This window comes from Salvia hispanica, chromosome 3 (assembly GCF_023119035.1).
Source record: "Salvia hispanica cultivar TCC Black 2014 chromosome 3, UniMelb_Shisp_WGS_1.0, whole genome shotgun sequence".
NCBI classification, from domain to species: domain Eukaryota; kingdom Viridiplantae; phylum Streptophyta; class Magnoliopsida; order Lamiales; family Lamiaceae; genus Salvia; species Salvia hispanica.
Window position 1 is genome coordinate 11,238,113 of NC_062967.1, and position 17,799 is coordinate 11,255,911.

The following is a 17,799-nucleotide window of genomic DNA, read 5'->3' on the forward strand; positions in this document are numbered from 1 at the left end:
AAAGGAGTATATAATCTTTGATAATGATGAGTCTCCACCTCGGGAAGAAGCTGGAGTGTCGACGGCGAGCGACGATATCATAGATCTGGATTGATATGTTTTAGTTCATTTTGATTTAAGTTTAGTTTCTAGAATAAGATTCTTGTTTTCGTTTCTTGTTTTTGTTGCCAGTTTTCTATTCAATTTTTCAATTTGCAATTGCTTACGTTAATGGAATTGGTTTATTATTGTTTATTTCAATTTATTTCGTTTCTATCTCTCTTATTTTTGTAGATTTGCAAGATTCCTTATTTTATGCATTTATTCGTGATTCAAAACGTATTGGGGAATTCTATAAGATTTTAATCACTTATTCGAAGAAGAAATTGTTATATTATAATTAAATAATTAGCTTTGAGATTTTAAAGAAAAAAAGTATTTTTAAAATAAAATGACAATATTAAATAAACCAAGAAAAGTGTAAAATAGTATAAAGATATTGTAAAAATAAATCATGGTTAAAATCTGATATGATTATTAACGCATACAAATATGCTAATTTATAAATCTATTTAAATTTTTTATAATATTATTTAAAAGTATAAATAAAAAAGTGATCCACAATAAAACTTAAGAGTATAAGAAAAAAGCAAATAAATAGCATTTAGTTACAACAAAATGCATAAAATAGGGAATCGTGCAAACATGGAATAAAATATTTAGTAAAAATAATAAAAAATAATGTAAAAAAGAAAAGTGAAAAATTACTACTACATTTCTCTCGTCTTGTTCTGCACGTCGACCTCCTTCGTGCTCATCCTCCCCGGAGGCCGTCAGGTACCGCCTGTTCCGGGGGTCGGCTGCGCACATCATGTTCATGAAAATCATACTTTAAGATATGGCCATATACTCTATCGGTAGTACAAAAAGTATGGAAATATTTGATGCTGAAATAACCACACATTCATATATATATATTTGGGACAGAGACGAAAAAATAAGGAGAGGAGAAAAATCATTTATGGTATATTTAGAAGACACAACGGAAGAAATAAGGAGAGGAGAAAAATCATTAAAAATAGTATATTTATTCTCAAAGGGTAAATATGCATTATGCTAGTTGATTTAAAAATATTTGAAAATCATGAACCGGTTTTAAGCATGAATTACCTAAAATATCCAATTACGTACGTAGAAATTATTTACGTTTATCACTACTCTCGTAGGGTTAATTAATAATTGCCGTAGCAATCATAATATCTATTCTTAATATTTTTACGGTGGATTTAGTATTTAGGAGTAGAATATAACGATTGAAATAATTTTTATTTTTGTAAGAATTTGTAATCCTGATCTTTCTAAGAGGATAGAAATCAAACAAGTCCCCAAATAGTAGAAATAATTGCTGGCTCAAAAGATGAAATCAGTATCATAAATCATAATTATAATATTTTCAACGTAAATGAAAAGTTGCATTATTTGGTGCCACTAATGTTTAAGAATAAAAAGATGTGTTTAACGTTCTGGGATTTCATTTGTAATTGTATGGTCGGGAGAGTCGAAAAACGAACTGATTGAAGGTTGCTGAGCCCACACAAATACAATACGTCGCAATCTTTAAATTCATTTATTGTATTAAAAACGTCATTATTTGGTGCCACTAAGGTTGCTGAGCCCACACAAAAACGAACTGATTGTATTATAAACACATGCCGCAAATATGTCATTGTTTTTCGAATCACATCAGATGTTGAAAATTATTGAGACAAGTTAGTTTTCGAATTCGAAACTAACTTGTCTCATTATTTTTTCTAGAAGCATGACATGATAGATGGATACCAAACGTTTTGGTGTATTGTGTCATTTATAGTAATTTTTTCTTGATATCTGGCCAAATGATAAAGAGAGTCTTTGAATTTCAACATTGTAGCTCGTGCAATCAAAATGAAGGGTAAAATAAGGGGTGATATACACCAATTAATTACCCACTTAGCATTATTACAATCTATAGTTGAAAACAAGAGATACACATACATATAATCACTTTATTATGAACACACAAAAGATGAAGAAAACCAGAAAACAACATATAATTATTGAGTATTATTAGTACTTTTTACGATTAATATTGAGGGTTCCGCGATTGGCGGTGGAGGTGGAGGTGGAGGTGGACCAATTTCCCCCAGCATCTTGGCCATCAATGGCAGGCCACCACACTTTTTCACGATGCCATTCTTCTCATCTTTAGTCAATTCGGTTCTCTTTTCCCACGCATCATTGAAAATGTCCAAGCAGCTGTCGCGATCCCCGAGAGGCAACAGCTTGTGCACGTCGATATTGTCCCTGCCAAGCATCTCCTCCAGCTCCGCCGACCTGCTCGTGATGACGAGCATCCCCAGCGGCTGATTCAAGAAATCGAACAGCTTACGAACCTCTTCATCCATCACAAACGCCTCCTTCTCCTTCTCTATCCACACATCGTCCAGGACCACCAAGTATCTCCCGCGGCTCAGGTGGCGCTGCAGCGCCACCTGGAGCCGCTTCGCGTCGTCGCCAATCTCCTGGATGACCTGATCCTCGTATCCGAGGCAGCTCATCATCATCTTGAGGTAGTCCTTGCGATCGCGCGCCCCGTCCTGGTTGTTGGACAAGCAGAGCCAGAGCCTGAGGGGGAAGTGGTCCTTCACTGGAGCGTGGTTGTAGGCCAGCTGGCAAAGCGCTGTTTTGCCAACGCCGGCCACGCCGACGATCCCGATTGGCTTCGGGGTCGGTTTGAGCAGGAGGCGCTGCATGATCTTGAGGCGGTCGGCGAAGCCGTGGATGGTGGCGAGGCTCTGTGCGTGGCAGCTCCAGCGGTAGAGCTCCGGCTTGGGCGGTGTTTGGAGTTGTTGCTTGGTGGGGGCGGGTTCGTCTTCGAGATCTTTCTTGAGCTGCTTCACATAGGTGGAAAGCGTGTTAATGGAGCAGGTTGCTGTGGGGCAGTTGGTTTGGGTGGAGAGGTCGCGCCACTCTGTGATAACGTTGAGGAGATTGTAGAGCTTGTCTCTTCCCGTGCCCTTCTTCTCCTTTACCTTGTTCAACAAATCTTCGCAATCGCGGAGAATGGAGCTCAACTTGGTGCAGTTGGTTTTCAAGCCAGGACCCAACTTAGCAGCAGCAGCTTGGGCAGCATCGATTTCTTTTTTTAGTTTCTCCTCCAGAAACTTCTCTACGATGTCATCCATTGCTCTCACGGATGTTTTCTTTTCTCTCTCGCTCGCTATATAACTTATAACCACAAGCAGGCTAGCCCCATATAGCAAGCAAGGCATGTACTTTGCTTCTCAACCAGGTGAACTGATTCTTTTATCTTTATACACTCTTGCAACTAACATTTTAGAAGAAAAGAAAAACATGTGGGATAAAGCAGACTCAAAGAATGAAATGGAGATTGTTTAATTATAACTACACAGATAGCATTTCCCTACACTTTCACAAATTTGAATTTTATTACTCCTACAAAAAGCATCACTACAGAATTCTCTTTCATGGTTTGATGATATTTCCGTCTCTTGGCATACAACGTCATTATCATCGTCTTCCTCTTTTTATTTTTATTATAAGTAAAAGAAAACATTTTACCACCCAACTTATTAGTGAGAGAAAAAAATTTGCCGATCAAATTATGCTTCAATACCATCATGTTGATTCTATAATTCTATTAATTGGCTTATTCTTCCTCTCTTTCTACTTCCATCAAACTGGCCGTCATTAACATACATATACTCCCTTTGGCCCACTAAATATGATTATTTACTTTTCAATACACAATTTTATGTAGTGTTGTCTATGAATTAAGTGGAGACAGTATAAAGTAAGAAAGATTATAAGTACAGATATTGTTTTTATATTAGAAAATGTTTTACTACTTTTTATGAGAAAAAAAATTTATTTGTAGAACAAAGGAAATATTAACACTAGTTATGCAATCTTGTTGGGTTCTGGGCTTCCAGCTTGTAGAGAAAAAAGCCCAGGCCCATTTTTTATTTTTTTATTTTTATTGTGTATGAAGAAAAAGAAGATGCACAAAGGGTTAGAAATTTAGAATAAGTGGAAAGTGCACCAGATATTACAGCAGCAGTCTCCGACCTATGTCCAAATGTTGTCCAATCATCTCGAAATTTTATCCGAAGGTAGAAGACTCAATCAAGCTCCATTCTTACCAAAGGAGATGGAATTTGGACGATGGAATCTCTTGTCCAGTTTTAAAATGATTTGTGATGCAGATGGCAAATAGAAATAGATCGAAATCTAAAACTTAGCTTGTGAATTCAAGAACCAAAATAAGTCTATCACATTAATTAGCCCATAATTGCACCAAACTAATGATATGTGTAACAAAATGAGTGTATATCACAACAACAGAGCAAATTTCAAATAATTCTCACACTCAGAGTCAGAAGCATATCTGTGTCTCAAACAATCTTGAAACAACATAAAACACAACATAATGCCACAAAAGAAAAAAATACTATTAAAAATTTCTCAGTGCAGGGCATCAATGTTCTTGCTAAGCTCCTCCAGCTTCTTCAGTCTCATTTTCTCACTTTCAGTCACCAACTGTCCCATAGTTCATAAAAAAATAAATCACAATAAAAACATACACCTAAAATTAAAAAAAAAAAAAACTAGAATATTTTACCTCAACTAGTTTGGCTATCAGCTGTCCCTTTTCCCTGTTCTTATCAGTAAAAGCTTCTAGAGCCTCTTTGTATTCTTTCTCCTGTCATTTTTAAATCATCAAATAAAAATATGCATCAAGAATTAGAAAACGTATTCATTCACAAACCTTCTTCTGGCAGGTGATTCCTAAGGGCTTTAAGTCTCGATTGATGAGGTCGATTCGCTTGCGAACAATCGCTACTTCTTTTCTCATTGGATCATGCAAGCCTTCCAGCTCCTACTAGACCACAAAATGAAGAAGCTGATCGATGACGATGAATGAGACATGTTGAACATTAATTATTATTATAGACAATTTGAAATTACTTCGCGGATTAGAGCGAGGCGCTTGGTCTCTTCTTCAACGCGGCCTAGCTGCGTTTGCACTTTATCCCTGACCTCGATCTTCCTCCTCTCGATCTCCTCTTCCCGGGCGTGGAAGGTGGCTAAGGCGGAACGAGTCATCTCCTCGTCTCGGTCTTCCTTCATCATGTGGCTGGGGCTGCTTGAGTTCTTCACCTTCACCATCATCTGTGCTTGCTCTACCTGTGTTGTCATTTGCTTTCTACTAATACCAATTCTACTTGTAATCTGTCTTTATATATATGTGCTGGCTTTTTGCTTTTAGGTTTTCAAATCATGATTCTCTTTCCACTGTTTACAGATGGTTTAAGGGAATTCTCTCTCTTTTAAAATGGTTGTGAAGCTCTGTTTTGTCTTCCTTGCTTCACAACAAATTTTTGGGACTAAGGAAATGACCCAAATGCCCAACGCCTCATATTTTGCTCGAAAATGTAAAGGTCAAATAAATCGGTCAAATTTTGGTTTGTCTCATTTTCAAAATGTGAATAATAGATTATGAAATTTGAGATTTTTGCAATTATCTCTTCCTTCCATTTTCCGGCGAATTAGGCACTGATGTGGTAGCCGATTTAAAATACGTGGACAAAACGTATTTCGAACTTAATTAAACGTTGTCATTTAGCCCTTCATGCTTTATCCACGTGTTTTATACACACTAACACGTAATTTGCCGAAAAAGGGAATATTGGGATAATTGCGAAAGTTTCAAACTTCGTTATTTAATTTCAGATCTTGAAAAGTGTGGGACATACTAGAATTCGTCTATCTTTCATACAGTAATAATTTATTTGATAATTTGTCCAATGTAAAATATTTGGCTTACACTCTAGTGTCTTTCATTTTTTCATGATTTTTTAGTTATAGATCATGCGATTAACTGTTGAAAGTTGGTAGTACATGTACAAAAATTTAAATTTGAAATTCTTTGTTTAATATTTCTACTACATATGTTTTTAAATTTTTTTAGAAATGTGTTGCTATACAAAAGACTATGTATAGACTATAGGGGACCTCTTTCTGGTGAAGATACTGTTTTCTTAAGTGGGTACGCTGCAAATTCTACTAACTACTTCACTTTGTATGTGGTGGATTCTCTCAACTTATTTCAACCATATTTGAAAACCTCAATAAAAAGTTACCAAAAATAAACCAAAAGGTGTGTAAATGGCATTTGTTGAAGAGTCACTATTGGTAAGCAAATCTTTTACTTTCTTACATCTTAATCTTACATAAAAATTTCTTCATATTAATAAGAGCTGGTGGACATCATCTTTCGCAAATCCAGATACGGTCCCAACTTACGTACATTTTACGTGTTTGGGAGACTAACTTCGGGTTTGGCTAAGCTTATTGTAACGAGCTTATAAGCTCCAACATTTTTGAAGAGCTTATTAATTTTTTTTCTACTTTGTTCTTAAGAGGGCGCTTGTGGTTAAAGTATGCATGTCTAAATAGAAGGTAAGAGTTTACCCACTTAAACATCAAAATAGAAAAACAAATTGAAAGACTTAGGTGCCAAGACAAAGTAGGAGAGAAATCCTCTCTTTATCAGTTAATTATTACACTTCATGCTGAGGCTTGTGTTAGAGACTTCAACTTTTATTCTCGTATTTTTATTTAGCAGAGAATCGATATCGACAAAAAAGAAAAGATCGATACTTTTTTCGATTAATTTTTTTAATTGGCCGTTTGTTTCCAAGATGGAACAGTTGAAAGAACCCTAATTTTGAATAGATGAATATGTGTTGCCACTTTTAAGATTTTGTATAAGATGTTTTGATTGTGAGGTTGTATTAATAATGTGCCAATTGAGAACTTGTCTTGCGTAAAGTAGATATTATTGCTATTCTTATTGCAAAATCGTCATCTGGTTTAATTTTTCATCATTATTTAGGCCCACATTTATTCTGTATGTTGTAACAAATTTGAAAGCATTTGTACGAGGCAGATTTTCTAGATTTCCCACATAAAGTTTTAAGGAAACAACTTTTTTTTTTCTTATTATTTTTATGGTTATTTAGTTACTAACAGTCAAAAGACATGCAAACAAAGCAAATTCCAGCAACTATTAAAATATAATAAGTTCAGAAAAATATTTATACGCAAAAAAAGACAAACCATATCGAATTTTATATGAATTACATGGGCTAATAAAGCAGGAAATGATACTCTTTTTATAAATTATAAATTTATAAAATACATTTTAGCATCATTAGATTAAATTAGTAACTATATAGAGACTAGAGTGTTCCCTATATATTGAATGAGTATAACACAATAATCACCGTACTATATTAAATATCTCTTCCAGGAAACAGAACGATCGTGAGATCATAATTATTAGTAGGAATTTATTTGTATTTATTTTGGAATGTGATCCATTTAGTTTAGGATTAACTTTGGCATCACATTTATGCACCATCACGTGCTTCATAATCATGGAGACAGCCTAAGGCTTCCTATTTTTTGGAGGCAATAATTTCTGTTAAATCATCATATCTGCTATCTTACTAAATTTCATTCTGTTTCTACAGCTCCCTCTCATCATCACAAAGAATTCTGCAAAACTAAAACAAAACTTGAATGACCAACTCAAAAAATAATGGAGTCCCATGTGATACAAAAAGCAAATACTCCTTCAAAATAGGTTGGAAAACCATAAGAAAAGAAAAGCTATATATATTACTTACTGATAATCACAATCTATATGAATTCAAAGCAAGCTACTATAATGATATCAATCCCTTATAATTCACTTATGAAAATAATAAATGTGCGTTTGCCGAAGCTACTATAGTTATATCAAATGAAAATAATAAATGTGCGTTTGCCGGGAGTCGAACCCGGGTCTATTGCTTGGAAGGCAATTATCCTAACCGTTGGACTACAAACGCTGGATGAAAGTTTATCCGAAGTATACTTATTATCAAAAGCATATACTTCGGAGAATATGTATAAAAAGACTCAATAAAGGAATCCGGATGATATGCCAACGGTTAGGATAATTATTTATATTTTTAAATTTAATAAAAGTATTTGGCAAACTTAGACGAGTACTATGAATATTATTTGCCTGTTGGTGGTTATGAATTAGATTTGAATTAGATTTCTTCATACAAAGTCGATGTTGAATCATAGTTGTGCATGTGAAGCTAACTGTAGACAGGAAAGAGATAGCTTGTTGGCAAGTCTCGAAAGCTTAAGATCCTATTTAGAAGTCTCTGAAGCTAAAATTAAGCTTCTTATGGAGTTCAACGATGAGATGAGAGGATTAGCTCGAAGAGACCACATGCAAATTGACACGATTTCATAATACGATTGTAAACTTTGGAAAGATGAACAGAAGTTCTAGTTATTGTGCTCAAATGTTAAGTTGATGCAGACTGACCTTACAATGTCGTTCAAGCCGATTTCAGAATACGGTTGCAAACTTTGGAAAGATGAATCAGAAGTTCTAGTTATTGTGCTCAAATATTAAGTTGATGCACAGACTGACCTTACAATGTCGTTTGAAGGCTTGAAGTAGGAAGCAACTATTAGAAGTGGGTCACTCACTCCCTTAACACCTCATAGGGTGGAGTTATCCATATATACTTATATAGCTGAGATAATATCATCACCAAGTCGATGTGGTACAAGAATTAGAAATTTCAATGAGCTTTCACATAAGTTCGCTGAGTAGGTTTTGAACATAATAGATTTTAAGAACTTGTCCATACTTTTAAAGTAGGTCAGAGACGAGGCTGAAGCCAAATGAGCTTGTGAAAAAAAAAAATTGAAGTACTGCCAGCTACAATGCACATTGAGAGTCATATTCATCATACAACAATATGAACAAATTAAAAACCAAGAATTGAAGCAACACCTCTCATTGTCCAAAAAGCACAGGGGAGAGATGCTTATGAGATTGAAGTCCGTAATAGGACTAGACTTATACGCGTGTCACTCAAGGCCTCCGAGAGTCGGGTAATTTTGGCGTTATTTTTCATTTATCAATATCTGATAACGATTTCTCATTTTTGCAGTTCACTTTTTTTTATAAAATGTGGTTGTGTATATAGTTTGGCGAGTTACTCCATGATTTAATTGCTCGTGATCACCATTTTTGCTTTCCGTTAAGATATTTGGTGCCATTATTACCTAGACTCGTGTGAGTCACCAATGCACGATCTGTTAATTTCACTTTGAATTCAAGTATGATAAAATTAATACACATGTAACCATTATAGACATAATAATCTTTTTGTATTTTATCATCAATTTCTCTATTTATTTTGAACTAGTATAACAGACATTATCCATCATTTCCTTCCGCTATCTCGTGGCGCCGCCGCCCAAATTTCGCCGGAAGTTCCTTTAGACCCTCTCCACAAAAAAGTCTCCAATAAAGGAAAAAGCCACCTCCACAAATCAAGTGAGCAACTAGATCAACTGTTTTTCTGTTTCAGAAAATCTCTCCTTTTTTTAATTGTGCGAATCGGGAACTTTCTAGATACTGGTGTTTGGTTCATCCAGTTTTTTCTTATTGGTGAAATGAAAATTATGCGATAATTAAAATGGTCCGAAGATGGCATGATTTTTGCAAATCGCGTGAGGTTTTTCTTCTTTTCGTTTTTCGTCACTTTGCTACCACCGGATTATGCAGCGTTATTATTTCTCTGGATTGAGTCATCAAGCAACGCATTGGAAAGGGGGATACAGCGCTACGAATTGGAAAACATGATAGGTTTTACTATACTAGAGATTGTAGTTCATTTGCTCGATCCATGGTCTATGTTGAATTGAATCATACTCACCTTAGAAATTGATGTTTTGTATTTATACATATGTATTGGTTTGTTTGTCTTGTTTACATATTGTCAATGGTTATGTCATTTATTTTTGTAGGAATATTGAAGCTGAGACGATTGCCAACCTATATTTTCACAGTTCCAATGCCTCTCTCACCCTCAGAAGCAGCCCCTCAAGTTTTGCCCGGGCCGGTGCCATTCCAGGTCTTTAGAAATTTGAGATCAGCTTCACGGATTTCCTTTAAGTATGATAGCCAAAACGATAGATCCGTATCACAAAAGAACCAAGGCAATTGGTTAAATTCTTTGCGTTGCAATTGCATCGGGAGAGAAAGTACTCGAGAGACTTCTAGAGAGGACACAAGTAAAAGATTGGTTAATGATATAGCCAAGGATTTTGATGATCAAAGGCTTGAAACAGCACAACATTTGAAACGTGAGAAGGAAGGTCCTCGGTGTGGTGATGAATTGGCATCTGATACAGCAGTTGGCCAAACTATTAGTAGAACGGATGCAAATTCTTTGGAGGAAGAAGCGTGGAATCTATTGCGAGCATCAATGGTGTATTATTGTGGCAGTCCAGTCGGGACCATTGCTGCAAATGATCCAAGTGACTCGAATATGCTTAACTATGATCAAGTGTTTATACGTGATTTTGTACCTTCGGGGATTGCTTTCCTGTTGAATGGAGAATATGAAATTGTTAGGAACTTCATCCTTCACACGCTTCAGCTGCAGGTAATGTAATGTTCATTATTCTGATTAGCCATATTTGAATATGCCACTTACAGCTCCTCAATTCTAATCATTGGTTCTCTTATATCATATTACTATCCTAAATGGATGGGTTATTCATTTTATCATGTTGGTTACTTTTGGTGGCAACATTATCCCCATTTCTATGTTTTGAAAGAAAAGCACGGGCTTATTTAATTTTATTAATTATAAGGTGTCAACAAATTGCACTTTTTGCATGTTCATGAGCTATGTACTGGTTTTTCTCTATGCATTCTAGGGCCACTGAAATTAATTAATGCATTTCAAGTTGTAAATACTTATTATATGTACATTAAAGTTTTACAAATCCGATTGCTCTTTACTTTGTTTCCTGCTGCCTGGTTCATTAGTTGCCATGATTGCATCTGTTTTTAAATAGTTGTACATAATATTACAAGCTTCCGTCTTATACTAGTCAACTTTATACTGGATCTGAAACATTGCGGATTTCTTTGTACCCTGCATTGGTGTTTGTACAATGAAAGAGAAAGATGATCATAACAAATGGAACATCATAACAAATGATCATAGCAAAATTGACTTTCTGTATATTTGGTCTTGCTGTTTTTTGCTTTGAATAAATATTTTCTTCTGTATGAACAGAGTTGGGAGAAAACTATAGATTGCCATAGTCCTGGACAAGGACTAATGCCAGCAAGTTTTAAAGTACGTGTTGTGCCATTAGATGGTGATGATTCTGCCACTGAAGAGGTGTTAGATCCTGACTTTGGAGAGGCTGCAATTGGTCGGGTGGCACCAGTTGATTCTGGTTTGTACATTTTGCTCTCATTATGGCATTTCTGACTATCTGGAATCTGCACATGTTGAGCATCATTACTGTGCTGCTCAGGTTTATGGTGGATCATATTGTTACGTGCATATGGAAAAAGTTCAGGAGACCTTTCTGTCCAGCAAAGGATTGATGTACAGACTGGCATTAAGATGATTTTAAAGCTTTGTTTGGCAGATGGTTTCGATATGTTTCCAACCTTGTTAGTAACAGATGGATCGTGCATGATAGATCGCCGCATGGGAATCCATGGCCACCCACTCGAAATTCAGGTTTTCTTTATTCTTTCTTCTATTGTAGCCATGACTCTAGAATGCCTTATTATACAAGGTTTTCTGTCCTCTGTAGCAAAATGTTCATATGTAAAGTGTTCATGATTAAATGAAATTTCTCCCAGCGATGTGCCTCATTGATCCTTGGTCAAGAAATATACTGCTACTAAAGTTGGCTGTAAATCACTAAGATTTTACTTAGAATCATAAGCAATAAATTCCTATTATTTATATAATGAAGCACAATTACTAAGTTTTAACCCACTAACTTTAAATTATGCATAGATGTGCTTCCCTACCCTCCCTTTCTTCTAGATGGATCTTTTTAAGTTAGTAATTTCTTTTTCAGTTAGTAATTCCTAGTTAGTATTCCTTTATATCTTGCAGGCATTGTTCTATTCAGCTCTGCTTTGTGCACGTGAGATGCTTGCTCCTGAGGAAGCTTCTGCAGACCTCACGATGGCACTGAACAACCGGTTAGTTGCTTTATCAATTCACATCCGGGAGTACTACTGGATTGATATGAAGAAACTGAATGAAATTTATCGATACAAGACAGAAGAGTACTCGTTTGATGCAATCAACAAGTTCAACATCTACCCAGATCAAATTTCTCCCTGGCTTGTGGACTGGATGCCCCAAAGAGGAGGCTATCTTATAGGAAACCTGCAGCCGGCACACATGGACTTCCGATTCTTCTCACTTGGAAATCTATGGGCTATAGCATGCAGCCTTGCCACCACTCAGCAGTCACATGCTATATTGGATCTTATTGAAGCCAAATGGTCTGATCTTGTTAGCAACATGCCGTTGAAAATTTGTTACCCAGCGTTAGAGGGTCAGGAATGGAGCATAATCACAGGAAGTGATCCAAAGAACACGTAATGTTTTCTTTTTCAAGTCTCTTAGTTGGACTTTGTTTTTCATAGAATGATATGTATTGTTTGTGTTTGTGTTTGTGTTTGTGCAGGCCTTGGTCTTACCACAATGGAGGTTCGTGGCCTACATTGCTCTGGCAGGTAAAGTCCAATCTGTTACACACACTTCTTATTCATGCTAGCTTGTTCTTGTTTTCCAATGGACTAATCTAATCTATCACAATTATTCTTCAAATTATGGAGTTGAATGTACTGCATAAATACGGCACAGCAATTTGCTGAGGTTTACTCTAAAAAAAGATTGTAGGCTCGAATGCATTTGAAGATATCTGCTTATGTTATCTCTGATTCACTTGTTCATGTTCCGCATCAGTCATCATTTGAATTCAGTGTTTCAAAATGACCCTATTGCAAGCAAGATATCAACTGGAAAAGGATTGTTGAGCAAAATTACTAGTTTTGTGATACTAACAATCTCATGCTCTTATTTGCTCTATATCATGGTTGCTGTTATGTGAACACACAGACTGCAACCGGTGTTGCTTACTTCCCTCTATGACCAATTGTTGAACTGCAAGTTCGTTTTGTTTTTCTAATCCTTGAAATCTTTGGTCTTTCAGCTGACAGTGGCATGCTTAAAAATGAATAGACCAGAGATTGCCGAAAATGCAATCAAGATTGCTGAAAAACGTCTAGCAAAGGATAAGTGGCCAGAGTACTACGACACCAAGGGAGCAAGATTCATAGGGAAACAGGCGCGACTGTTCCAAAGCTGGTCTATTGCAGGTTATCTGGTGGCAAAACTACTCATGAAAAACCCAAGTGCTGCTAGCATTCTAGTGAATGTTGAAGATGCAGAGCTTTTGAATGTCTTCTCTTGTGCACTGAATGCTAATCCAAGGGGAAAACGTCGAAAGGGACCCAAACAGAGCTTTATCATATGACTTGCTGCTATAATCCCGAGTATCTTTCCACTTGTGGTTGCAGATTTTTAAGCCGGCAATAAATCTCATCATGTTTTTTTATGAGTTGCCCCTCAAAATAAGCCCTGATATGTTGGGGTTCTTTTAGATTAACTATGGTCTTCTGCGAATTACCATATTTGCGTGCACTTCTTAGCCTCACGAATGGGGAAAAAATTCAATGGTATATGTATATATTAAAGCGACAATCTGACTTGGTACATCCTATCAACACATTTTTACAAGTGAAAATACGGTATAAAATTTCACTTCCAACTAGATATATACTCCACTATACATAGACATAATCTTCAAATAAACAAGATAAAAATAATCATATTACGGGAGTCATTTAAAGTTAGATAGGATTTCTTTTCCATTTTCTTGATTATTAATTAAATTTTGTTAACCGTGAACATTATAAATTAATTTTACTATGGTAGTGTTTGGTTTCATAAATAAAATGGTATCAAGATATAATCTAAGATTAAATTGTAAGATTATTTTTGTTATATGATTTACTATGACTAATTATCATATAATTATCCATTTAGGAATTGAGTTGTGGGATTCAATGTCATGAATCTAGCCCACTACATATTTTATCTCGAGAGACAATCTTGCTAACCAAACAACTCATATATGAATGATTATATATTATTTTAAAATATAATTGTAATTAATAATAATAAGATTATCTAAAAGTTCATTTTGTTAGATTAAATCCTCTCTAATATATCATGAAATTAAATTATGAAAATTAATAAGTTATGATCATACTTTTTATTTATGCAGTTTGTATTACCAAAAAGAAGAAAAAAGATAAGCAATTCAATCAAATTTTAAATGTCTAGAGTAATATTTTTATTTTTACTGTATACTTTTATTATAAAAAATACTTCATTCATTTTCAAAAACTTGTCTAATTTTATTTTGGTATGTCCACAAAAATTAGTGTCATTTTTATTTATGGAATTTTTTTTCACTGATTTTTCTCCTTCTCTCTTGCTCTTTACCCATTGTGTCTCTTTAAAGTTGCTCAGGCCGCAACTAAGACTATTTTTAATTTCTCGTTGACAGTACTATGTAAAGCTCCTGCAACAAAAATTCTTACCTCCGCCCTTGATTACCTATTGTGACATAGTTACTAATGTTGCATTTTTGGTCGAAACTAAGCTGTTCTTTTGCTTACTTGTGTTGTAGGACTAAATCAAGAAAAGAAAAGAGATTGTGAGATGAAATGGACGAAAGGGATGGTGAAATTATTATGAATGCGGCCGATTGGAAAAAAAGGATGCGGGAAAGGTTGCAGGAGGTCTAGGCGGGTGTGGAGGGTGACATCAGCCTTGATAAGCTAGACAAGAATGTGATATACTCGTTGTGTTGAAGCGTTTGAAACTCGACAAGGATGAAGATACGATCTCCTTCAAGGTGCCGGAGAGGTTCAAGTGTCCCCTATCCAAGAAACTCATGAGGGATCACGTCCTTCTTTCCACCGGACTAGTTCAATTTCCACTATTTATCTTATAGTTTATTTGGAATTAACTTATGAATTTCAACTTGTTTGGAATTGTGAGTGTGATAATTATGGTTATGTGAGCAAATGCATGGGTATTTTTATGTTCTTTGTTTGGTTATTGGAGGGAGAATTTTTTGGGATTGTTCTGTGCATATATGGTTTAGTGTGTGTTCTTTAATTTACGTATTTGAGTATTACATATTTTAGTTATGTTAATTGATAAGATACTCTAATATGGCAGACATATGATCGTGAAGAGTTGCTTTAATCTGAGAATATGATACACCCATCAGCTTGACCTATAGTCAGAAATCAATGGATATGCAGAATGATATCCACTTGGTGCCAAAATCGGGCAATCGAAATACTACCATGGAGTAATCTCGAGAGACAAGATTTCATAGGCATGATGCAAATGATTTCCTCCGCGTATCAATGAAGAAGCAACTTGAATATGCCGTCAAAGTGGAAATTTTAACACATTTTTCGCATTCTTGGGTCAAATTTCTTGAATCGAAAGATTTTGTAGCAATTCTTGTCCGTGTCCTGTCTGAAGCTAGCACCAAGCATGACGATTTGCACGAGAAAATTCTCAGAAATTTTCTTAACATATGCATTGATAATGAAGCAAAGAAACGTGTTGCCGAAACTCCCGGTGCAATTGAGTTACTTGTGGACAACACAAGGCACGGAAACAACAGTATGTTAAGTACTGATGCTATTAAGAGCATCTCTAAGGGGGAAAGGTATATTGAGAAGATATATTTCTCATTTACCTTCTTAAAAAAAGGTTATTATACCTTCTTAAAAAGTAAAGGACTCTAAAAAAAGAAGATAAATTAAAAAGGTAAACAAAGATAACTACCTTTTTACCTTTTCTATCAAGAAGAGGTAAATATACCTTCTCAAAATGGAAAAAGGTATAATACCTCTTCAAATACTCTTTCCATTGGAGCATGAAATTTTATGAAGAAGAGGTAAATACGGTAGTTATTTATCTTTACCTCTCCAAACTTGACTCGATCAAGGAAATCATTGGTCAATGTGGTGTCTTTCACTACCTCATAGATCAATTAGGAGTTCGTGATGAGTGGGACCGGGCAGATGTTGTACATTTGATTCGTGACCTGTGTACCATCCCGAATAACATAATCAGAGCAATAGACGAAGGTTTAATAGAAGCTTTAGTGGAATATATCGATGGCGGTTGTGAAAGTACCATGCGCTTAATGTTTTATCTTCTTGAAATACTTTCCTCGATATCAATGTGATATACAGGATATGCAATATCAATCTCCATGTCAATCCAATTCAATGGTTGTTCAAGACAATAAGGCATGTTAACACTCCAACCACTACGGGGCGGATTGTGTCTATCCTGTACAATATCTTATACAATTATGAGGACATGTGGGGGATGATTGATAGTATGGAAATGTCATATGGCGAGCTTTCACGCCTCTTGCGAGAAGGTACTCCTGAGTCTCGTTAAATGCCAGCAGAATCTTAGAGCGGGTGGTCATGTTGAAGGCCGGCTAAGTTGAGATTTAGAGCTTATGGTGTTGATTAGTTATTTAGTAGCAACCTTTTGTATGGTGAACGGTAAGTAAAATTTAAAATGATATATATTTGATATGTGCATTCAATTTATAATTAAGGTACGAAAAAACTTTCCACTTTATGCATTAAATATCAAAATAAAAGTTATGACATTTTATAATATTTCGATGACATTCATGTTATTCTTTTTAAAACTTCCCTTTATATATTTATAGATTATAATTATATATACCAGAACTATGTAATCCAAATTAATGATGAATAAGCTAGAACATAATTAAATGTTTTATTTGCCATTTTATATATATTTTGTGCTACAAAATGATATCAGTTGCTACTTGATATGGTTTGTGCCACTTGTAAATATGTTTTGTACCACCAATTGATACGTTTCGTGCTTTCAATCGATAACTTCTCAATATCTCATTTTAAGATAGTTCTCAATTTAACTATTGGGTAGTTGTGGCACAACCTAACCCATTTCGTCACTTGTTCAATTGAGAACTCACTTAAATGCGAATCCAACCCATTTCACCGGTGGTCTTGTGTTGGGATGTGTCCGAATTTAAAGAAAGAAGTCCAGCCCAAACTAGACCAACCCACTTCACCGGTGGACTTGGGCTATGCCGGCCCCCGTGACGGGTCTAGATTGGCCCAGTCCATTTGACAACTCTACTGCTAATTAATTACTCTGAAATTAATTGGACTCAATAGATTGGTCTTAATTTTATGAAACTCATTATAATAAGTTTATCCAGTTTTTGACGAATAATATGTGTGCACTGTTCTTATTTCTTAATCCAGTTTGAAATATTTATTCACTTTGATCCAATATGAATCCAGTTGAATTTGGCATATTGTCATGTTGATGTCTTAATGTTTTTCGAATTATGTTAGTATTATTTTCTATTGCGCTTTCTTGACTTTCAAGATGTGTTGTTTTTTTTTTATGAATATTGATTAAAGATGGTAATAATACTTGTCATATATTTGGTCTAACAGTCACACTCTACACTAACCCAAACTATTTGCTCCATAAAAAGATAAAGAGTTGGAACGAAAATCCTTTACTTATCCCATAATATGATCCCAATTCCAACGACGAGGTCAAGGGAGATCTCCAATCTATAATGAAAAGGATCTCATCAACGAAAACATTGAAAACCCAGAAATTCAATGCTTTGAGATTGTGTCAGTTAACATAAGGG

The 17,799-nt window shown here is 35.3% G+C and overlaps 3 protein-coding genes and 1 non-coding gene across 7 annotated transcripts; 1 reads left to right on the plus strand and 3 right to left on the minus strand.

The window, feature by feature from the left end:
• Window positions 1–2,072: 2,072 nt before the first annotated feature.
• Window positions 2,073–3,203, minus strand: LOC125209262 (probable disease resistance protein At5g45490). The gene has a single exon (XM_048108868.1). The coding sequence runs from the start codon at window positions 3,201–3,203 to the stop codon at window positions 2,073–2,075; it is 1,131 nt and encodes a 376-aa protein (XP_047964825.1).
• Window positions 3,204–4,288: 1,085 nt separating this feature from the next.
• LOC125215968 lies at window positions 4,289–5,364 on the minus strand. Its single transcript, XM_048117555.1, has 4 exons — window positions 5,008–5,364; window positions 4,808–4,918; window positions 4,661–4,741; window positions 4,289–4,578 (listed from the first exon to the last, which is right to left on the minus strand). Exons 1-4 carry the CDS (start codon window positions 5,236–5,238, stop codon window positions 4,504–4,506), a joined length of 498 nt encoding a protein of 165 aa, XP_047973512.1. The 5' UTR covers window positions 5,239–5,364; the 3' UTR covers window positions 4,289–4,503.
• Window positions 5,365–7,865: 2,501 nt separating this feature from the next.
• TRNAG-UCC lies at window positions 7,866–7,937 on the minus strand. Its single transcript has one exon. It is a non-coding gene; the product is annotated as a tRNA-Gly (tRNA).
• Window positions 7,938–8,931: 994 nt separating this feature from the next.
• On the plus strand, window positions 8,932–13,735 carry LOC125214331 (neutral/alkaline invertase 3, chloroplastic-like). Of its 4 annotated transcripts, none has more exons than XM_048115317.1 (9): window positions 8,932–9,009; window positions 9,327–9,457; window positions 9,689–9,769; window positions 9,931–10,571; window positions 11,214–11,379; window positions 11,461–11,672; window positions 12,060–12,553; window positions 12,643–12,691; window positions 13,171–13,735. In XM_048115317.1, the coding sequence occupies exons 1-9, from the start codon at window positions 8,939–8,941 to the stop codon at window positions 13,492–13,494; spliced, it is 2,169 nt and encodes a 722-aa protein (XP_047971274.1). In that variant the 5' UTR covers window positions 8,932–8,938; the 3' UTR covers window positions 13,495–13,735. The 4 variants fall into 4 exon arrangements, with proteins under 4 accessions (XP_047971274.1, XP_047971275.1, XP_047971277.1 ...); XM_048115320.1 differs by lacking the exon at window positions 8,932–9,009 and adding an exon at window positions 9,151–9,193; XM_048115318.1 differs by lacking the exon at window positions 9,689–9,769.
• Window positions 13,736–17,799: the final 4,064 nt, after the last annotated feature.

What these genes read in the sequence shown, in the direction of transcription:
- LOC125209262 (XM_048108868.1), bottom strand. Translation starts at nt 3,203, where the DNA reads ATGGATGACATCGTAGAGAAGTTTCTGGAGGAGAAACTAAAAAAAGAA.
- LOC125215968 (XM_048117555.1), bottom strand. Translation starts at nt 5,238, where the DNA reads ATGACAACACAGGTAGAGCAAGCACAGATGATGGTGAAGGTGAAGAAC. An exon ending in GAATCACCTGCCAGAAGAAG is followed by an intron (nt 4,742 to 4,807) that starts GTTTGTGAATGA and finishes TAAAAATGACAG; the next exon opens with GAGAAAGAATACAAAGAGGC. An exon ending in TGATAGCCAAACTAGTTGAG is followed by an intron (nt 4,579 to 4,660) that starts GTAAAATATTCT and finishes ACTATGGGACAG; the next exon opens with TTGGTGACTGAAAGTGAGAA.
- LOC125214331 (XM_048115317.1), top strand. Translation starts at nt 8,939, where the DNA reads ATGCTTATGAGATTGAAGTCCGTAATAGGACTAGACTTATACGCGTGT. An exon ending in TCAAGGCCTCCGAGAGTCGG is followed by an intron (nt 9,010 to 9,326) that starts GTAATTTTGGCG and finishes ATTTTGAACTAG; the next exon opens with TATAACAGACATTATCCATC. An exon ending in GCCACCCACTCGAAATTCAG is followed by an intron (nt 11,673 to 12,059) that starts GTTTTCTTTATT and finishes TATATCTTGCAG; the next exon opens with GCATTGTTCTATTCAGCTCT.